Source organism: Struthio camelus, chromosome 14 (assembly GCF_040807025.1).
Source record: "Struthio camelus isolate bStrCam1 chromosome 14, bStrCam1.hap1, whole genome shotgun sequence".
Lineage (NCBI taxonomy): Eukaryota > Metazoa > Chordata > Aves > Struthioniformes > Struthionidae > Struthio > Struthio camelus.
The window spans coordinates 19827021-19847355 of record NC_090955.1 but is presented as its reverse complement, the minus strand read 5'-3'; the positions used below and the strand labels follow the sequence as shown (position 1 = coordinate 19847355).

Sequence of the window (20335 nt, the reverse complement as noted above, 5' to 3'; positions counted from 1 at the left end):
CTTTCCCTAATTGTACCCAAAGAATGAGATCCTAAATAGGCATCTGTGTTGGGGTTTGAACGTTGGCATCCCCGATTGCTCTCAGCTTGTGTATCATGAGACAAGGAGCTACATCTCCAGCTACAGCAAAGAGCCTATTTAAGGTCCTAAGGTTGACTTTGTTATACAGATATGAATGAAATTGGAAATCAGCAGCCAAGGAGCAGAAGCACTATCTAAAGAATACAGTATTTAACAACTAAGTAGCCACATCTGGGGCTAATGTTTCTCGATGCTCTTAATATTCAGCTCTCTTGTAAATAATCTGTTCTAGAACTGTCAAAGCTCTAAATTACCGTGACAAGCTTTGTCTTGTTAAATGTGAATGATTATCCAAAAATGCCTTGAGGAAGTAGGAAACATGGCTGCCAAATTTGAGTCTTAAAAAAAAAAAAAAAAAAAAAAAAAGCACCAGAATGAGCCCCAAACTGAAGCACCGAAAGCAAGCAGACAATGAATATTACCAACACTAGTATTACAAACTTTCACTTTATGAACTTTTGACTTTGTAATCAAGTAGCAAACTAATGTTTTAAATGTGCTCTGAGCTGCACGTATTTTTCCTAAGTTGTTTCCAGTTTTTGCTTCTGTCCCTTGATTGTTTTCTTTTCTTGCATTTATGGAAGGTGATACGCTTTCTTATGTTGTTTGTACTCCCGTTAAAGACAATACTGTTTCTCTGAACCTCTTTGGCCACCAAGAATGAAGGAATAGACTCCTTTCTTGTTGGATATGCTAAAGAATTCAAATGCTGACAGGCTTATGGACCAGCAGCACTCAAACAGCTTTCCAAAAAGGAATTTAGAGTTAAAAGCTCTGTTGTAAACAGACCCTTGCCAGTCATGCTTCTACTAGACTGTATGGTTATTTGGTTTTGTTCAGTACAAGAACTATTTTTGTCTAGTGGGAGAGTGCTTGGAACAAAGATGACAGTTTTGCTGTACACAAACTCCATACTGCTGATAACCAAGTTGGATTAAAACCAAAAAAAAATAGTGTTTTTAGGGCCTGCTTCAGTTTAGGGGTTTGATAGCTGTGTGTGACCTCTTCTGTCACTGTACATCACTAATAACATAGATGAAATTAGAGAAAACAGAAGGGCAGAGTCAGATTAGGGAGAAAGTGTTAATGAGAACAAGAAAAGGCATAAAAGTATATACAGATTAATAGAGTTGGAAAGAATGAAAGAAAATCAAGATAAGATACTAATTCCATGCCATGTTCAAAGAAGTAACTTGCAGACCTGGGCAAGAGCAATATATTGAGATAAACGGAGAAGTCTTAAAAGCAAATGCTGACTTCCGCTGGCAGACACAGAAGTGGAATAAATGTATTAAAAAGGCAGTATGGAATTGTGATGTGCAGGTGGTGGATACTGCTTGTATACTTGCTCTGCAGCTCTGCGCACCTGCTAAGGCTTTTTAAGCTGAGTGATCTCTTTAGCTGCATCTGAGCCAACAAACTGCAGGGTAATTGCTTGTCAGCGGTGGCTCGCAGCGCGCCGCCTAGTCTCTGCTGGCTTTACAGGCTGGTATGTTGCCAGTGAGGTTGGGGCTGTGATGCTGCTGTAGCCAAAGCCACAGGTTTGGTCTTGTGGTTTGTCCTAGGGAATGAAATGGTGCATGAGCCTCTGCAGTGACTTCTCTTAGGTGTGCAGCTATACTTGGAGATCTGCGTGCTGTAGGGCGCGTGGCTTGTGCTACTTGTATCTTGCCTGAGGTTGCTTTCAGTGTGCCTAGGTTATAGTAATAATTTTACCCTTGCTTATGCATATGCCGGCTTCAGCGTTCTGCCACACGCAGTCCTGTCCCGCGGTTTGAGGGGACAGCCTCAGCCTTGTTCTCACTGTCCTGCCCTTTGCTTTTGCCTCCCATCGCCTTTTGCTTGCTTCTGCGTTTTAGAAACGCGTCTTCGCCTTTGTTCCGTTTAACGCCAGCCGACGAGGCGGCGCGCGCGGAGAGAAGCCTTCCTTACCCTTCGTGCCGGGGGGATCAGTGCCTGCCGCTGTCGGAGCGGGGGTGGGCGCACCCGCGGGGGGGCACTCCCGCCGTCCCTCAGCGGGAGAGCCGGGCGGGTGGGCGCCCTGTTTGGGTGGCAGGAGCCGCGCGCTGCTCTCCCCCTTTGCGGCCGCGGCAGCCCCGCCCCGGGCGCGCCGGCGAGGGGCGGGGCCGGCGCCTGACGTCGCGGTGGGGGCGGGGCCGTGGCCGCCGCGCTCCCCCGCTTCCCCCCCCCCTCCCGCAGCCGGCGGCCGTGATGCGGCGGGCGCTGCCGCCGCGGCCGCTGCCGCTGCGCGGGCTCCTGGGGGGCGGCGCGGCGGGGCGGCTGCCGGCGCTCGGCGGGCTGCGCGGCGCGGCCGGCCCCGCGGAGGGGAGCGGGGGCGGCAAGGTAAGCGGGCGGCGGAGAGGGGCTCGCCCTGGCGGCGGGCGCGGCCAGCCGGAGCGAAACCGAAACAGCCGGCGGCGGCGGGGGCTGCCGGCCAGCCGCCGCCCGCCCGTTGGGGGTCTCCAACGCCCGCCGCCGTAGCGCGGTGCCTCCCCAGGCCCAGCCGGCGCGGGCCGGCCCTCGCGTGGCTCAGCGGTGCCTGGCGGAGCGGGGCCTCCCCGCATCGGCGGCGGCGGGAGCTGGGAGCTCCTTCGCGGCCGGAAGGAAAGATAAGCCGCTGCTTGACGGTAGGATTTCCGTGTCGGCTGTACTGTGAATTCGCTGCTCGGAGACCTTTTTTCTCTGCGTGCTTTGAGAGTTTTTTGCTGCGCGCTTGTTCGCTGTGAAATTCGCATCCTTTGTCTACGGTATTTACAGGTAGCAAAATCAGCGTGACGAGCAGTTGATTTGGGCGGGAGTTCTTGCGTGTGACACTTGAAACTGAACAAATCAGTTATGCTACGATACATTTAAAATATTGATCTTATTAAATGGGGCTACGTAGGGGAATATATTCGGGGAGGTCCAATGTAGCTCATACATCAGGATTTTATGAGCGTGAGAGCAAACTTGGCCAGGGGTGCGCCTCTGGGTATGTCTCCTTTCGCATCCCGAGGGCAGTGGTGGCGGCAGCGTGTACCTGGTCTGCGCTATGCTGTGTACTGCAGCTACAGGAAAAACGTAGCAGATGAATTAATGATGAGGAAGAAAGTGCTGCTTAAGTAGCTGAAATACCCTGCTCGATGACTGGGAAAAACAGTGAGCTAAATTTCTGTCGGTCTGGCCCTTGAAAGCGCTTGAACAGCAGAGGCTGTCCCACCTTCACTGGGTTTCTGTCCTGATTCTCCCCGTGGTGCTCAGTTCTAGCATTTATTCTTTCACTCCTTTTTCGTCGAATGATGAAAGAGAGGATCGTAAATCTCAAGAGCTCTGGATTCCACTTTCGGCTCGGGAGGGAAGTGGAGTTTAAATTACAGATCCTTCTGGTTCATCCTTTCCAAACTGATTCGATAACAATTTCATTGCTTCAGAGTCCTAGCTCTGTCTTCACTCCTTAGGCGTATCATCTAGCTCATCTTTGTTATCCAGTTAGTCTTGATCTCCTTTTCTGGGTTCATGAAGTGCAGTTCTTTACCTTCTCAAAGAAAGGCAATTAGAAAAATTTTAGCAATCCTAATAGGGTTTATATTTAAGGAGGTATTAAATAATAGGCATTAGTCTGCCACACTTACAATCAAGAGTCAGATGAAGTGATGTGTAAGGAGCAACAACACATATCTAGCTATAGTCAATCCTGTTATGAAACAGAAAAGTGCAGATGTCGACAGGGAGAGTTTTAGCAGCTAAACATCCTGTAAGGAGAGAGCTATCTACAGTACGTGTAATTAAGACCTACCTGTTGCTGACAAATTCATGTATTTTGTTAGTAGCAGGCTCTGTTAGTATTCTTTGCATTGAAATTACCTGTGAAGGACTCATATTAGAAGCGAAAGTGGGGCTCACTGGCTCAGCAGTGTGTGTTTTATACCTCTTTTTACCATTTTAACTCAATTTGTTCCAGCGTTCTGAAGCGTTCTGGAACTACTCATGAGACCAGGTAAAACTCATGAGGCTTTATGGATAAGGAATAGGGAGCTGTAGTGCTCCTTTCTTCACATTAAGTATTGTAATCTATGAATATGTCTACCAGGCTGTTAAAATGTGCAGTTCAGAAGATCCATTCCTTCCCTGTGGAAGTGTGTGCTTTAACTGGACTTTGGTTATTGTAAGCTCTATCAAATGTGTGTAAGGATGGAAATAACTAGTGTACTCTTTCTTTTCTTTTCCTCACTACAGCTCAACATACTACCTTCCTTTGGTCTCCTTTTTGACATCGATGGGGTACTGGTACGAGGAAAGACTCCAATTCCTGCTGCAAAAACAGCCTTTCAAAAGTTAGTTAATTCTCAGGGACAATTCTTTGTGCCTGTAGTATTTGTCACCAATGCAGGGAATTGCCTTCGCCAGAAAAAAGCTGATCAGTTGTCTCATGTATTGGGAGTTCCAGTGAGTAGCTTAAGATTTTTATTTATTTATTTATGGTGAGCATGTCAAATGTCATATCTTCCATTAAATGCATTTCGGCTGCTCAGTTAATCGGTTTTTGCCTTAAGTCCTCTGAAATACTTTGTTGGAAGGCACTGTAAAAGTGAAAAATGCTGTCCAAAGCTGTAACTGGCAATGGTGTTTCTTTGCAAAATTGTTATCGTGGGAATAAATCTTTATCTCTTTCTAAATAAGAAACCGTATGTACCAATAACATAAAACTGCTCTAGCAAGCTGAATGTTTTCTATGATAACGTGCAAAACTTGAGCTTCCTGCCTTCCTTTGATATGAGTGGTAGAACTTTATTCCCCTCTGATTTGTGGGCTTTGCTAGCAGAAGGACCTCTCCGTTGTTCGCACGTCTTAGTAACGTGCAAACGTTACTAAGATAAAATCATAAAGTTAGTTCTGCAGTGCCTTTTGTTTCAGTAAAGGCCAATGGATATGGGCATATCTACAATAATAACATCTCATGTATCGTGGATAAAATAAATATGACATCTTAATTACTTTTGGAATTTTTTAGATCTGTAAAGCTAGTAATGATTCATAAAATCGTCCTTCCAGCATAATTACTGTTTTGTAACTGTTGAAGGGATGTGATATGTAAGCTAAAAGATGAAGGTCTTGTGATACAGCAGAATCAATGCTGCAGTTTAGCAAAGTACCATAATTGGAACTAGGACAATTCTGATTCTTCTTCCCTTCTTCTCTCTATTTTCTAAATGGATTTGGTTCCTGTATAAAACTAGTAGAGAAAAGCTTGTGTTCTTATTGAATAGAGGAATTAAGGAAGCTGAAAGGGATGTTTATGTCAATTTGTCAGTATTGTACTTTTTTTTTTTTTTTAATACCAATACTTCAACTATGAAATTTGGGAGAGAATGATATGGTGAGGTTTTATGTAGATATGTGTGATTATGTTTAATAATTTAAATAATTTGTCATGCCTGTAAATATTCATATTAATAATTTATCTGGAAAATGGCAAGGTTCTCTGTCTCTCTCTCTCACGCTTGCGCGCTCTCTCTCTCTCTCTCTCTCTCTCTCTTTTTTTTAAATCCGAAACAGATTTCACAAGACCAAGTGATGATGTCACATAGTCCTCTGCGAATGTTCAAGCGTTACCATGAAAAATGTGTTCTCGTATCTGGGCAAGGACCACTTCTTGATATTGCTCAAGAGTATCCTTTAAAAAGCTTTCTGTTCAACTTTCTTCCTTAATCAAGGAAGGATCGAGGGAAGACCGAGTATTTCAGCATTAGTAATTCAGTATGAAGCAATGGTAGTTCCTACTATAATGTCAAGTTTATATATTAAGAATTGTTAAGTTGTTGGTATGTTGATACTTGCTCCGTTTTATTCTGTTCTTTCACCTACTATTTTATGTGGTGTTAATGGGGAAGGAGAAAAGAGAGAATTCCTTTGCTTTAGACGAAAAAGACACTTCATCCCAAAGGATTTGTGCTCTCTTGAGGATGAGAGCATCAGATTTTACAATATTCTGTAGCATATTATGTAGTTAGGCTTATCTCAAACAATTTTGGGGACGCTTGAGTTTTTTGGTCTAATAAACTTGTAGGTAGTCACAGCTCACTAGTCAAGTCCTTCTACTTAAACTATGTAAAAAAAGTTGAGTGTTGGTAAAATCGGTACCTGGAGGCTGTTCCTTAAAAAGCAAGTTGTTCTTCTGAAAGTTGATATTTAATTCATTCATTATTTTATGAGTGAACTTGTACAACATGTAAGCGCTAACAAGTGAATTCAGCCATCATAACTAACTCTTACTGGTAGCTCTTTCCTGTCACAAGAAGCTGTTACAAAAATCAGCAATGTACTTAACTGTACCTTAACTGTACCTTAACTGCCTGCAGGACAGTGGAATTCTATTGGGCAGCCTACTGTTTAGCAATAGACTCATCTTTAAAATAATTGTTTAACTAGCAATACAATTGCAGCTATGATGGCCTAAGGAAAGCACAAAGATAATCTTGGAGTACTGCAGGCGTGTAGGGTGAATTCTTCCTTTTCATCTCATATTTTGAGCAAAGCTTTCTATATCATTTCTGTCTGGGATTTCAGAACATACAGGCCTTCCATTTATAAGTAATGGGATGATCATCTTTTTACCTCACACAAAAAAGTCGATCTGTGGTATGTTGCTTTTATGCTTAAATTATTTGCTTTATCAGAAAAATGTCATATGTTAAAATTAATTGCTAAAACTGAATTAGTTTTTTTTTTAATTATTATTATTACTACTTTTAATCTTTTAAGGTAAGCAATTCTGTGTCCTTAACTGATACTTTCTCAGTCTGGGTTTCTGTCAACCTATTACCATTGAAACATTGCGAGAGAAATACCCTTTACTAGATGTGGTTGACCATGACAGAAGACCTAAAATTCTGGTGAATATATATTTTTGTTTTCAGATTGTTTGCTTATTAGGTGATGTTTTACAGTAGAGGCCAGTATTTAAAGTACAGAGCTAATGCTGTTTCTGCATTGCATTTTGACTTTACCTTTCTCTTCTGCTTCTATGTTTGTTTTCCTGCAACATTTTCAAGAGCAACTGTGTAAATTTTTTTTCCAACAGTGGTAATTCTTTATCATAATCTTTGATTTTTGTAACTTACTATTGTGGATACTTAGAATTTAGTACAGATACTGAATTTTAAATCTGTTTTGGAACGTTTTTGGGGTGTGTGGGAAGAGTTAATAATATTTTTTTCCTTCACTATAGGATTGTTGTGGTACTATTTCTAGGCTCTGAGTTTGCTTTGATTGTAAATTAATGCCTGCAGACAACTAAATTTTCTCCAGAGGATGGCTTTTTTGTTTATTCTATTACTTAAACATATTTAAATATAACATAAAAAACTATTAGTTTATATAAACAGTATAATAGTTTCGAATGAATATTGCAGAATTTCAGAAAGCAGTAACTGTATTTCTTTTCCTTGTATGGGCTGTCAGTCTCACTATTTGTGAGTACAGCACAAAGACTTGCGGAGGTATGGTCTATTTTCAGGTTCACCTAGTATTTGTTATTCACACGCTAGGCTTCAGCAATTGAGAGAACACGTGCGAAACAGTTGAGGAAATGTTTACAAGAATGTTAGCTATAAAACAGTCTTAGGTACTACAGTCTCCATAAAGCATTTGCGGTAGCTGCTGTGGAGAAGGAAAAGTGGTATTTGTAAGCAATTCAGACAGCTGCTACACATAGGGGTGTAAGATTAATGATGTAATGAGAGGTGCAAATATTGTAGGAATTCTTTCTTTAACTGGAGCTGTTCACATTGCTAATGAAAACTACTATATTACTTCACTGCAAAACAACAGTGAAGACTGTCTTGCATTTTGTGAAACCTCACTGCTTATTCATGTTCTTGCTGGCTGTCTCCATAATCTCAGTAACTAACTAAGTGGGAAATAATCACGAGAAATAGATGCAATCTCTTTCCTTTGATTTTGTTTGCTGGTTGCTGAATATATTTGCACTGCAGTTGCAGCTGAATATCAGCTGGGTTGTACCTTGTGTTGATAAGCATAGAACTTTCAGAGCCAATTAACGTGCATTTGTCATCAGTAAATGTTACTCTTAAAAAAATTTAATAAAAAGGTGTCTTTTCCTTTGCAATACTCAAAACCAACCTATAAAACTTGTTGTTGAACAACCTTAGGTAAGTTGCCCTTTCTATTGAGAAAAATATGGAACAAAATGAAGTATGAAATTGCATTATTTAAAAATGGAAGTTTTTGTCTAGAAGCACACCCTTGCCAAACAAATCTGTGTATTGTACATCTTCAGGATCAGTTTCGGAGGAGGCGTTAGTAATGTATTAAAGAAGCAGGAAATAGTTAAGCCTTGGGATGATTGCTTTTATGGAAAAAAATTCATATATTTCACACTCCTGAGAGAGAGCTGGTCTTTAATATCTTTTGTGGTGGGCTTCACCTTATTTTGCCTCTATATAGCTTAGATACTTTCATGAACGGGGAAGACTCATTTTGAAGAGTACCATCAAAGTAACCATCAGTAGATGAAGTGAACTTTTCCCACGTAAAGTCGAGAAAATCTTTGTTGTGGTTCCATAACTCAGTCGTATCACCTTTGCGTTATTACTCAACCATGCAGAGGTAGAAGTTTAAGAAAATGTTAATGTATTTGTCGCTGAGTGGAATAAATAACGAAGTACAAACTATTATTTGTGTAGCAGTTCTTCTACAATACGTTCTTCTTCCTTAGCAGTGCTAATTTTTTTAAAATAATATATATTTCAAAATATTTTTTTCAAGTGTCTTGTTAATCCTAGAGGCTTGTGTTCTCCTGTAGAAAAGTAAACATCCCTACTTAATACACAAGTAAGTTAAGCGACTGAAGTTTTATAGCTAGTCAGATTTAAGTAGATGTAGGAGCCTTGAGATTATAGAACACGGTAATTTGTTGCTGTCCGTTTGCCACTAGATTTCACTTGAGAATTTGAAATACAAATTTCCTAGTAAAGTGACATCAGGAACTGGAGCAGTAGCTACATCAGAACATAGAGCGCATTTCCCGTCAGTGTTGCAGAAGGCAACTGTGGAAGTGATGCTTGAACTTATTCTGTTAAAATAGTAGTGGATGTTTAATCTTGTAGAAAACTCTTACTTTTTTCTTATAGCAGTACCCTTCTGCTGTGGAGCTTCCCAAGATTGAGGGTAGGTTATCTTTACTCACTTTGCAACTATCCGTTAATAGAAGAAATATCTTTACTGTATTTTTCATTATAATTATAATTTACTTTTAGATGGCTGGCCACTTTTAGAAAGATGGCTGACAATTCTAAATTTCCTTGTTAAGGGCATCGGCCATTAATGTAGACTGTATAAAGTGAGGTAAAAAAGGACTCTTTTTTAGCGTTGCAGTTTTCAGCCATCTGTATCTGAAATTTCAGAAGGCAGGTGAGGTCTGCGTTCCGTTTCATTTTCCTTTACAGGCTATTGTTGCCTTCCTTTTGAAAATGAAGAATGGATTGCCGTACACTCAGAATAATTGATCTTGTTCTTGTGGTAGTCAGGAGGGTCACTTCAGAGTTGGAATACAAGAAGCACTCATTCATCTGGTTTCAGTATGCTGTATTCACCCCCATCTCATCTGAAATTCAGGAAAATAGAAACCGGACCTTAGAATTAGAAAGCTATGATAGATTGTTGCTAGAGACCAGAAGATTACCTAAAAACAACATCTTTTTTTTTTTTTTTAATGGATATATGGCAATTCTGATGGATTATTTCAGTACTGTCCATAAATATGTCATAGAATTTACAAAGGTATGGAAAACTTAGAAATACAATTTAGAAGTCAGTATTTTGCACTGTTATGGAGCAATCTGGCCAATATAAAAATCAAATCATTTCTTAAACCTGTGGATCTTGCAGTGAGATGTTGTTACTTCTGAGATTTTCTGTGAATGAGTATATAATACATTACAAACATAATGTGACTATTTCATTAGTTTATGATTAAATTAATTGTTCAGGCTCTTTTAATGTTAGAGATGTGGTGCTCTGTTAACTAATCCCATAACTCTGTTTTGTAATTCTGCTTCTCATAGCTGTTGTTTTGTTTGGGGAGCCAGTCAGATGGGAAACCAACCTTCAGTTAATAATAGATGTTCTGCTGACGAGTGGCTATCCTGGAAATCCGTATCACCGTGAAAATTACCCTCATATACCTGTGCTTGCTTGTAATATGGATCTGATGTGGGTAGCTGAAGCACAGTCTCCAAGGTAAATGCAGTTGTAACACATATATAGTGTGATATCTTACGTTTTCCATCATTGCTTCGATAAAATAGACAATCAATATTTTCGTGCAAAAATGTTTGCTGTAGCTTTACAGCAGGTCTCAGCTTTGAATACAACTTGTCAAAAGCAATGGATTTTCAGCAAATGCTGTGTTTTGCCTTCTACGTTATTAGCTTCAGAAAAGTTACTTGAGATAAAACTGCTTTTAAGCCTAAACCTTTTTGTTTTCCCACTCCCCAAAGAAAGATATTTCTTTGCTTGAGGGTCTTAGCGTTTCAGACCAAAGGAAATGAAATACAAAAATTACCAAGGCCATTGTTGCATTTTATCAGGTCCTCCTTTGGTATTCCTCTTTTCCACCTTACAGCTTCTGGTAGGATGATGATCGACCCTGTTAGTTAAAAGCGGTGTATTTTTTGAACTAATAACACTGTAGTAAACTGTTCAAGGAACATAAGGAAAGTCAAACAGAGTACAGAGCAGTTTTGTTTGTTTGTTTTTAAATAAAAAGATATTTCTTTAATTGCTTTGGTTCCTTCTTTCCCCTAGTCTAAAATTTGGACATTGAAATAGAAATTTTTGTCACCACAACTTGATTGCTGGCTTGATCTTGGGGAGAAGATATTGTCAGAGATCCCTATTTAGATGCAAAGAACATCTCTAGTAGTACACTGGTAAAATATGTACATTTGGTAGTACAGATAAGGCGACAAATATGTTTACAGTAAACAAGATCCATAGTTTCAGGTGTGTCCTTTGGGAAAGATCCCATATTCAAAACAGAAATAAAGTTTGGTTTGTTTTTGGGTTTGACAGTATGACAGCTTTGCATCTGCCAGTGCTGTTATCTTCAGTATTTGACTATAATGCCATGACTGGGTTGTTTTAAGCTGTTGCTAATTACTGGAAATAACTTTATGCTGATTTACACATCATTCTTAAAACAGCAAACAGGGTGGAGAGAGGGAGCGAAGGGCTAATTGAAAACTCAGAAAAGCTAATTCTGTATCATGTTTAAAAGTGCCGTGGAGAAGAAAGCAGCTGTAGCTTTTTTCCTTAACTGAAGATCTTGATTTCTTGGTGTTTTTTAGGCCACTAGAGGTTTAATTTATTTATTAGTGCCCCTCATATATATCTGCTGGCTTCTGGTTCTCATTATACTGGTGTTTTAGGTGTTGTTTTTTTTTTTTTTTAAAGCTGTTGTTACTTGGTTTAAACAGCTATAAACATCTATGTGCAGAAGTTATCTAGCTGCTCTTCTTAAGTGTTTATGTATAATTTATTGTATATAGACTTGTTCTATAGCTATTTTTTATTCTTCTTAAGGTGATTTTGTTACTTTAGACTTCCTTATTTCTCAGGCATATATGTTCGTTCATCCCTAAACCCAAGCTCTGTATTTGGTAGTGAAGTAAAACTGCTTTTTAGTGCTGAGATTACATCTTCTAAATTGCTATTTTACTAGTTTGGTTGATAACCCATCATCACTGTTCTCGCCTTCACTGAGTGAGTTATTAAAAGCAAGTTTTAAAATGATAGGTTGTTCTTTGATCCTCCTTTGCATCTATTTTTGAGAGAGAAACCTGTGAAGTTTTTTGTTTCCACACTACAGAATGAATTTTGATATACTCCTATGTTTAAGGAGAGATTAATTTTCCTTATATCTGATTTCAACTTTCCTTTTCCATTTCTCCTGTTTATTAACTTTGAAATTCAACTGATTCTGCTAGGTCAATACAGAGAGTGGATCACAAGCTATAGGCATTGTTACAAAATGCATCACTTTTGTGAATTGGGCTGTTTGCTTAAATTCAAGTAACACTAACACAAATCATTATTATGGTTTACTTCACTTTTAAAATAGACCAGTGTGCTGTGCTGTCCCAATTACATGTTTTTATTATGAACTTTATTGTTTAGCTAATCAGCAGTCAATTTTCAGTGAAGCAGCTGTGGAAATGTGGCATACAAAGTGAGGAAAATTTGATAGTAACAGGATATTATTTATTCCCAGAAGTCTATGAAACCAAAAAAACATGACTTTTTGTGTACTTGATATGAATTATTTTGTCACAAACCTTTATATCTCTGCAGGTTTGGGCATGGAACATTCATGGTTTGTTTGGAAAACATTTACAAGAAGATCACTGGCAAAGATCTGAAATATGAGGCCTTAATGGGCAAACCTAGTGAACTGACCTATCAGTATGCAGAATACCTTATCAGGGCTCAAGCAGCAGAAAGACAGTGGAAGCAGCCTATTCAAACTCTTTATGCTGTTGGGTAAGAGATAAGTCTAATGAGTATGTCATTAGACTTACTCATTAGAGTCTAATGAGTATGTCATAGCATAGGTACCATCAAAGAAAAACATGCAACTCTTACTAGTTTGTTTCTAATATTGCTGGGACTACCTAACATTCTTGGCACTGTGTTGCACTTTTTATGATGTTTTCCAAGCTTACTGTTCCTAATCTTGAAACATTAATATTCGGGTCTTTGTGTAATTTCTGTAGAAGCACAAGAAGTGATTTATATATTACTAAGATTTTTACCTATTTTTTAAATTTCTGAAGTAGACTATATAAATATTTAACAAAAAGGTTTTTTGTTGGTTTTTTTCTCTTAAGGTTACTGGTACAACATCAACAAACTTTGAGTAGGCAACGGAATATTAGGGAATGTAGAACTAGAACTGATCTGTGGGGTCATTAAGCTCAGTCATATGCTACTGTGCATGCAGTCACATCATAGAATTCTTTTCATAAACAGATAAAGCTCTGTTGTATTAAGAACTGTTTCAGAATCTCCAAGATGTTTGGAAATATAATAACCGTATTCATGGACTGCTAATACCTATCCTTGAATCTTCCCCCGCCAACCCAGTCTGCAATTTTCAGTATGGAGAATTATTCAGTTCTATCGTATGTCATGGTTATTGAAAATAGTGTGATAAAACAACTACAGGGTTGGACTTCTTCCTGTCTACATACTTCCCCATAAACCTTTGCACAGTCTAAAATAAACTGCTGAATCTTAAAATGTTTTCTCATACAATTGAAATCTGCTAATTCAAATTGCCCTGCTGACTAAACTTGTTTCTTATGTTTCCAGAGATAATCTCATGACTGACGTCTATGGTGCTAATCTTTACAATCGCTACCTTGAAGATAAGAACTCCAGAAAAGGTTCCAAAACACAAATTCAGGCCAAAGTTGCTGGTGGCAGAAGACCTGCCACTCTTTTTCAGGATGATGAAATAGACAACAGTTGGGAAAGTGAATTAGCATCTTCTGCTGCTATCCGTTGTAGGTCTGTTCTTGTTTGTACTGGCGTTTACAACCCCCACACAGAGGTACTCTCTGATACCAGGGAGACCATAACTGAAACGGTGTTCCACGGCCACAGGGATTTTAGATTTGATCCTGGTTTAGTAGAACCAGATCATATTGTACCAGATGTTGATGCTGCTGTAGACCTGATCTTCCAGCTGGAGAACTTTGCACCTAGTTGAGATGACAGGATTTTTTAAGGACTACTCAGTGCTGTGCTTCTCTCCCTCAAAACAAACTGTGCTTTAAAAGCGTGCCACAAACTACTGCTTTCTAAAATTTTTTAACTTTTTAACTATGATATTTTGAAATACTTAAGTTCTTGCTTTAGTTGCAATTCTTTGCTGTCCTAGTCATTATTTTTGGTATTTTAATAGTAATTTTTCATAATAACTTGTGCATATAACTGTAACAATTCCCACATATCAGTTCTTTCTTTTGCTTGCTGAAAAATTTAGCTTCTCGTTTATTGGGGGTCTGGAGCATATCAGATTGTGGCGCTGGAGTCATTCACACAGTTACAAATTGGTCGGTACAGAGAACAGTGTGTATTACTACTTGGTATCTGCAAGTAATAAGCTCTCTCCCAGATACGTTTGTTTGAAGTTGGCGCCAACTTCAAACATGTTCTGCCTCTTCATACTCACATATAACTCTGCAGCATTTCTTTTTACTGGTTTTCCTATGTGTTAGGAGCTGCCATTACTTCACCATGTTTTCTCTCCGACATGTAAAGCTTTTAAAGAAATGCCCATGAAAGATGGGGAAGGCTGAGCTGTTAACACCATTGTTGGGGATTGCAGCTCACCTGAACTCAGTCATCTAAGGAAAGTTATCTTGTGTGGCATACCTGGCCTTTTTGTCCTTGCCTTTTTACCTGGAGTCTTATGAGGAATTTAGAATTTTTGTGTGCTTTAGAAAGTATGTTTCAGGCATTTCTGTCAATTGGACTTTTCTGCAGAATGCATGTAGCGGTTATTTGGGCAAAAGGTGCCTAGTATATTACTTGAAGCTTCATACAACTGTGGTACTTAACCTGCCTTTAGAGTAACGTATTTCATCTTATGTCAATGTTATATGTTTGTCGTAATAGTTCACGGGTTCTGTAGTTGTTCATTTAAAAGAATTGAACTTATTTTTATCTTATTTTTGTAAAAACATTTTTGTCTGTTTACATCAAAAAGATGTCTTCGAGACTATTTGTATGTTAATTGGTTATACTTTTGTGTACGAGTGTACTTTTGATATAAGCTTTGAGCCTGTCCTTTGTTACTTGGCAAAAATAAGCCAGTTAAGTGTATTTAAAAACTAAGTCACATACATAGAAATATCACTTAACATCACCTTAGGGCTAGTCAGTTTTTTTTTTTTTTGCAAGTTAGAAATTTCACAAACAAAATCTGTAGGTCTTCAATTTTACTAAGTTCTTGCAGAACTAGCAGAATGCTAGTTTAAATACATTGATAGACACATGGTAACATAAAGTGAAATGCGTTCTTGGCCAAATTCTCCATTTACTGTCTTGAAATCAAAATCTGAAAAGTGATCATAAGGAGAACATTGCTCTAATGAAGGCAGATTTTTAGTGTTTTCACTGCCCTTTGCCCTTACCATTCCAATCCCAGCTGTGTTGTCAGGAGCATTGATTTGTTCATTCATAATGTTTCATACACAGCTTTCAACCTGTCTTGCTGGATCCAGAATAAGTTCAAGGACGGTGTTGTAAACAGTGTATTTCTGTTTCTTCACTGGAAAAATATTAAAGCAGCCCTGTCTTTCTTGCCTTTCTTATTGTTATGATAAACACATATCTTTCTTTAGCCCTCTTCTGTAATATGCTAAATATTTGCCAAGTATGCCAAAAATTTCTAAGTAAAGATTGTAGCTAAAGATTTGTAAAATGTTGGGCTCACTAAAGTTCTGTCATTTTATATTGAAGCGTGTTGCAGAGCTGTTTAATTCTGTTTCTGGAAGCTGGCTCAGGCTGTCAGTGAAGCGGGGAATAAAGATGTGGAAGTTAATGAAGAACAGTAGAAAACTTTGATTTTTTTTTTTCCTAGAAATATGCATGAATGTTTACATCTTCAAAAAGTTTATGAAAGAACTGTGTATATATTTTTAAGCTTCATCTGTTATGAAAACACTAATGCATAATGTATATGTAGAAAAATATCTGTTCTGTTGATAAGACTTACATTCCTCTTAGAGATCCTTTAGGCTATGTCTATGTTGCAGAGGCTTAAAGGTTACACTGATGGGTCTGTTTGAGCTACTTTCAATCCTTAGTAATTTAGTGCAATTTTTTGTATGAATGTATGACTCGGGGTCCTAATACCAGACTAAGGTGCCACTAGATTCAGAACTGCGTGAGTGCAGAACAAAACAATGGCAGTTGTTGCCACAGATGGTGGACAATGATTAACGTATAGGTGGGAATTACTATGAAACTCAAAAGGCAAATGTTATCCCAGTAGGCACTGGTCATGGTATACGAGTGAGCTAGGCAATGTATTTTGGTGAGATATCATGAAAAATAAATTTTAAAGAAGGACTGGAAGGAACGTAGTGAGTTACCTTTGAGGAGGTTTACCTATAGGTCTTGCCAAACATGAAGGACCTCACAGGATTCACTTGCTAGAGCTACTGCCGCAACTTCTGTGCAATGTTGCTCAGGTAGGTATGCTGGAATTAGATTGTGTGTTCCCTAATTAGTACTGCAACCACACATAGCATAGAGCTATATGGAGCCTGAAAGCACACCGTTTTCTCAGGGTCATGTTACAGTGGCTATGTATACCAAGCATTTAACTGCAGTAAGAACTTTTAAAATATTACTGATGTTAGTGGTATAGCAAACTCTTCTCCAGAGTTCTAACGTTTTGCAAAATGACTAGAAATGCATGTGTGCTCTTCTCTTGGCAAGTCCCAGTCCGGTTTGCTCTCTTACTGAAATTTCTGGTGCAAATGAATTTGTGCTAAGATCTAGTATGTGAATTGGGTTTTTTGTGGCTCAGACAAACCTTCCGTTCCATCTGCTTTACTGAATTAAGACTGAATTCCAGCAAAAGACTTGACATTTTAATGTTTTCATTAACGTGACCCCTCAAAAAGGAGGCGTTCTTGTTTATTATACTATTATATAATGCCTTACAAATGAAGGTGCTTCACTGACAGACTTTTAACTCTCTGAATTTTGTGCCTCCTCTCCACTCAGGAATTGGTACAAACGAGAACTTTTTTTGAAGGAGTGTCATAAGACATTGCATCAGAGGTCTCTCGTGACCGTTAGAAACGGTACTTTGAAATTTAGTGATTCTTTGTTAACAGCAAATGAAAATGTGGAAATCCTTAGGAGAAATCTCAGTCTCCTTTACTAGGCAGGTACTTTTTTCAGAGTTTGTAAGGAAAACTGAGTTCAGTAAAATGTTCTTTCTAATTACTCAGCTAAGAATGAGATGGATAACTATCAGGTTAGGTAAGAAAAAGAGTAAGACCCTGTGTTTAACTTTTGCTATCCTTTCCTTTAATGTCGTCTTACCTGTGTTTTCATTTGCATTCTTTCATTTGTTTTCAGCTTTCACATAAACACTGAAACAGAGACAGCGTTTGCCGTGTGCTATGTTCACTGTATTTCAGTCATAACTTGGGCAAGCTATTGGATGGTATAATACCTCTTTCAAGTTTGCAATTTATTATTGAAACAGCTAAGTGATCAAGATATAAAGAAACTGCTTTTAGAAATCATTTTAAAAATACATCTGAGGATCTTGCTCAAATGTTTTGCATGTAAAATTTGTCCATTCAGGGTAGTAGTAATTTTTATTTTTGGTACCTTTTGTACTTTAAAAAAAAAAAATTGAAAAGGGTATCCTGTACTCATTTTTACTGATATAAAATTGACAATATTTTAAACGCCAATCATGTATTGACTTTGGCATCATATGTGTTTCTTCAGTTTAAGGGATAAATGCTTCTTAATTTAGAAGATTGTATGAGATTTATACTTTAAAGAAAACACATTTTTAGATGTTGCTTCTTTCGTATCAACAGACTTGCATATAAAATTGTTTAATGTATCAAAGCTTGAAATAATCTTAAACATAATGAAAGGAATAATTATTTTATGGAACATCCTACTTTTATGAAATCAGTCTGCTATGCCTGTTGATACTACTTGTTAATGAGTAATCTTTTTAAATGGCAAAGTAAAATTAAAATACTTTTTTAAAGTAAAATATGATATCCAGGCAACTTCTCCTGAGTAACCTACAATAATCGGTTGCTGTGCCTTGTAGTAGCTTGCTTTTTTCATAAACTACTTCATACATGTTTTCAGAGACAGCTCTCATAATTTTGTCTTGTATTTTTCAGTGTGACAAGTGTTATTACATACTCATATGCTGTAATTGAATCAGATGTAGAAAAAATCTTTCACAGTAGTAAGAGATGAAATGCACTCTCTGCAATGTATTGGGGTTGGCAGATAACTATTAGAAAGAATATTGAGGATGATTCTCTACAGTTAATATTTTTGCTAAGCGTGAGGAAAAAATATTGTTGTTGGCTCTAAGTGTAGTACTGAAGTCTGGCAAATCCTTTCTAGAACTTTGTGAAGTTGCTACTATGAATTCGTTGTGTATTCAACCAGCAGCTTTCTTGAATTGGCACTGAACTGTACTGTGCTGACATACCCAGTGTCCTGTATTTTGAAGCATCCTGGCTTTTTTAGCTGTCTGCCTGCTGCTCTGTGACATGGAGCGTGCTTGGTGACTGCTGCAACGCCAGCGGAGGTGATCAGAAGATTCACACCAAAAGGCATCTCGATCCAACCAGAGCGCTGATGTGGACGTACCCGTAAAGGACCATACGCTTCGGCAGCGTTTAGGTGTTTTAAGTCCGGGATCTGTCATTAAATCCTGGATACCCAGAAGAACACAGGTGTGTTTGGGCCGTGCTCATCCAGGGAGGGGAGACGTCTGCTCCCACACAGCCCAGGTTAGCTTCCCCCCCCCCCCCCCAAGAATTTTAAGGGGATTTTTTGCTGTTTTGGTGAGTTGCCCTGTTCTCAGCAGAAGAAGGGGAATGGTTAAAGTAGAAGCTAGTTCTCACTAATCCGTGAACATTTGGTACTTGTGGCATGCTTTCTAGAAAGCTTCACAAGTTTAGCAGCCCAGGCCCATTTCTCCGAATATGAACAGATATCAGTAGGTATCACCTTTGGTTTTCACGTAAGAAAACTGTTCTTCAACGCGTATTTTTTGATACGCGCAGCATTTCTCCACGATGCTCGTCGGGGCCAGGCGCAGTGGTGCCCGGCCCCGCTGCGGCCGGGCGACGGCGGCGGCTGACCCCCAGCGCCCCTCTCTGCCCTCCCAGCGCGGCCCCGCGCCCGCTCCTGGGCGGGTGTTCGTTTCTCGCTTATACTCGGATTCCCTCGTTTAAACGTAGTTCTTACAGAATTGCTCCATAGTTCTGTGTTTATTTGGGAAAAGAAACGGCACGTCCTTGGAAGGAGACTCTGGGGCAGGTTTTGTGTCAGACTCTGAAGGGGTAAGAAACGGTGACTTTCAGATTTTGCGCTAATCTTCAAAATATGCCCAAGCAACCTTTCTGATTCGAAGAGAAAGTTTTTCCCCCCCTCCCCCCACTAGAAACGTGTATAAGGATAGCTATATGGGGTAACTGTTCAAGTTTTTCTGCCTAGCGTCAGCTACCGATTTGCGTGAACGCGCCGCGGCCCGCGGGGCTGCTCCCGCCTTTCCCGCCCGGGGCAGGCGGCCGCCGCCATTTTGTGTCACCTCAGGCCGGGCCGCCGGGGGGCGGCGGTGTGCGGTGGCCCGGGCCGGGAAAGACGTGGAGGGGCAGGAACCCTCTTCCCTTCTCTTTGCCCGTGTTTGTGTAGATGGTAAAAGTAATAAAATGCAAAACGTTTGCCCCCATGCAGTTCTCCGAGGCCTAGGGTGTTTCAGGTTCTCCCTCTCTGTGGATTAGGCTCCATACTTGGTAAGTAGTAATTCGGGTTTAGCAAACCCTGAGGAGCCAAACTGCAGAAAAATAGGAGAGGGTGTCCATTAATAGCTGTATCTCCCTGTCCTTTTCCCTGTCTCGTGGTTTTGGACAAGTGCTAAGCACCTCGTCCCTGCAGTTTGACTTGGTCTTCTCTGTAGTAAATCTTTGCCTGTCAGGAAGTGAGGAATTTTGGCCTGGGAGCGTAAGAGCGAAGAGCCTGGCGCTCTTTAAAGCTCTCCCGACTGCTGGGAAAGATGTTTACTCCCCAGCTTCACTGTAGGTGTTTCAAGTGAATCCGAAATGTGCAATTTCAGTATGCAAGAGAGATTTATTTATTTTAGGATTTGCGTGTTTGTGTTTTAAAAGCCTGACCATTGTTTGGGCTTTCTTCACCAAACAAAATAAGCAACTGGGACGTGGAAGTCTGACCCAAGCGATATTGCTTGTGTACAGCGTGGGAAGGACGCGGAGCCAAAAGGCCCCTGAGCGTATGGGTGTTGTTTCATCAGTCGATTGATCTGCAGAGCGACTGGTATCATAGTGGGTTTTTTTTTCTGCGCACTGCATTTTTGGAACTTTTAATTTGTCAGCTCTTTGTTGTCTAAAAAGGTGTTTCTAACTGGTGCATGGAAAGGAATACTAACAAAATGGTTCGC

The 20335-nt window shown here is 39.6% G+C and overlaps 1 protein-coding gene across 3 annotated transcripts; it reads left to right on the top strand.

Moving 5' to 3' along the window:
- Window positions 1-9: 9 nt before the first annotated feature.
- On the top strand, window positions 10-15698 carry LOC104152708 (haloacid dehalogenase-like hydrolase domain-containing 5). 3 transcript variants are annotated; one of them, XM_009688158.2, is made up of 8 exons: window positions 10-143; window positions 4297-4506; window positions 5617-5729; window positions 6860-6953; window positions 9213-9249; window positions 10146-10320; window positions 12433-12621; window positions 13453-15698. In XM_009688158.2, the coding sequence occupies exons 1-8, from the start codon at window positions 96-98 to the stop codon at window positions 13850-13852; spliced, it is 1266 nt and encodes a 421-aa protein (XP_009686453.1). In that variant the 5' UTR covers window positions 10-95; the 3' UTR covers window positions 13853-15698. The 3 variants fall into 3 exon arrangements, with proteins under 3 accessions (XP_009686453.1, XP_068763512.1, XP_068763513.1); XM_068907411.1 differs by lacking the exon at window positions 10-143 and adding an exon at window positions 2293-2424 and having other exon boundaries at window positions 9216-9249; XM_068907412.1 differs by lacking the exon at window positions 10-143 and having other exon boundaries at window positions 2860-4506.
- Window positions 15699-20335: the final 4637 nt, after the last annotated feature.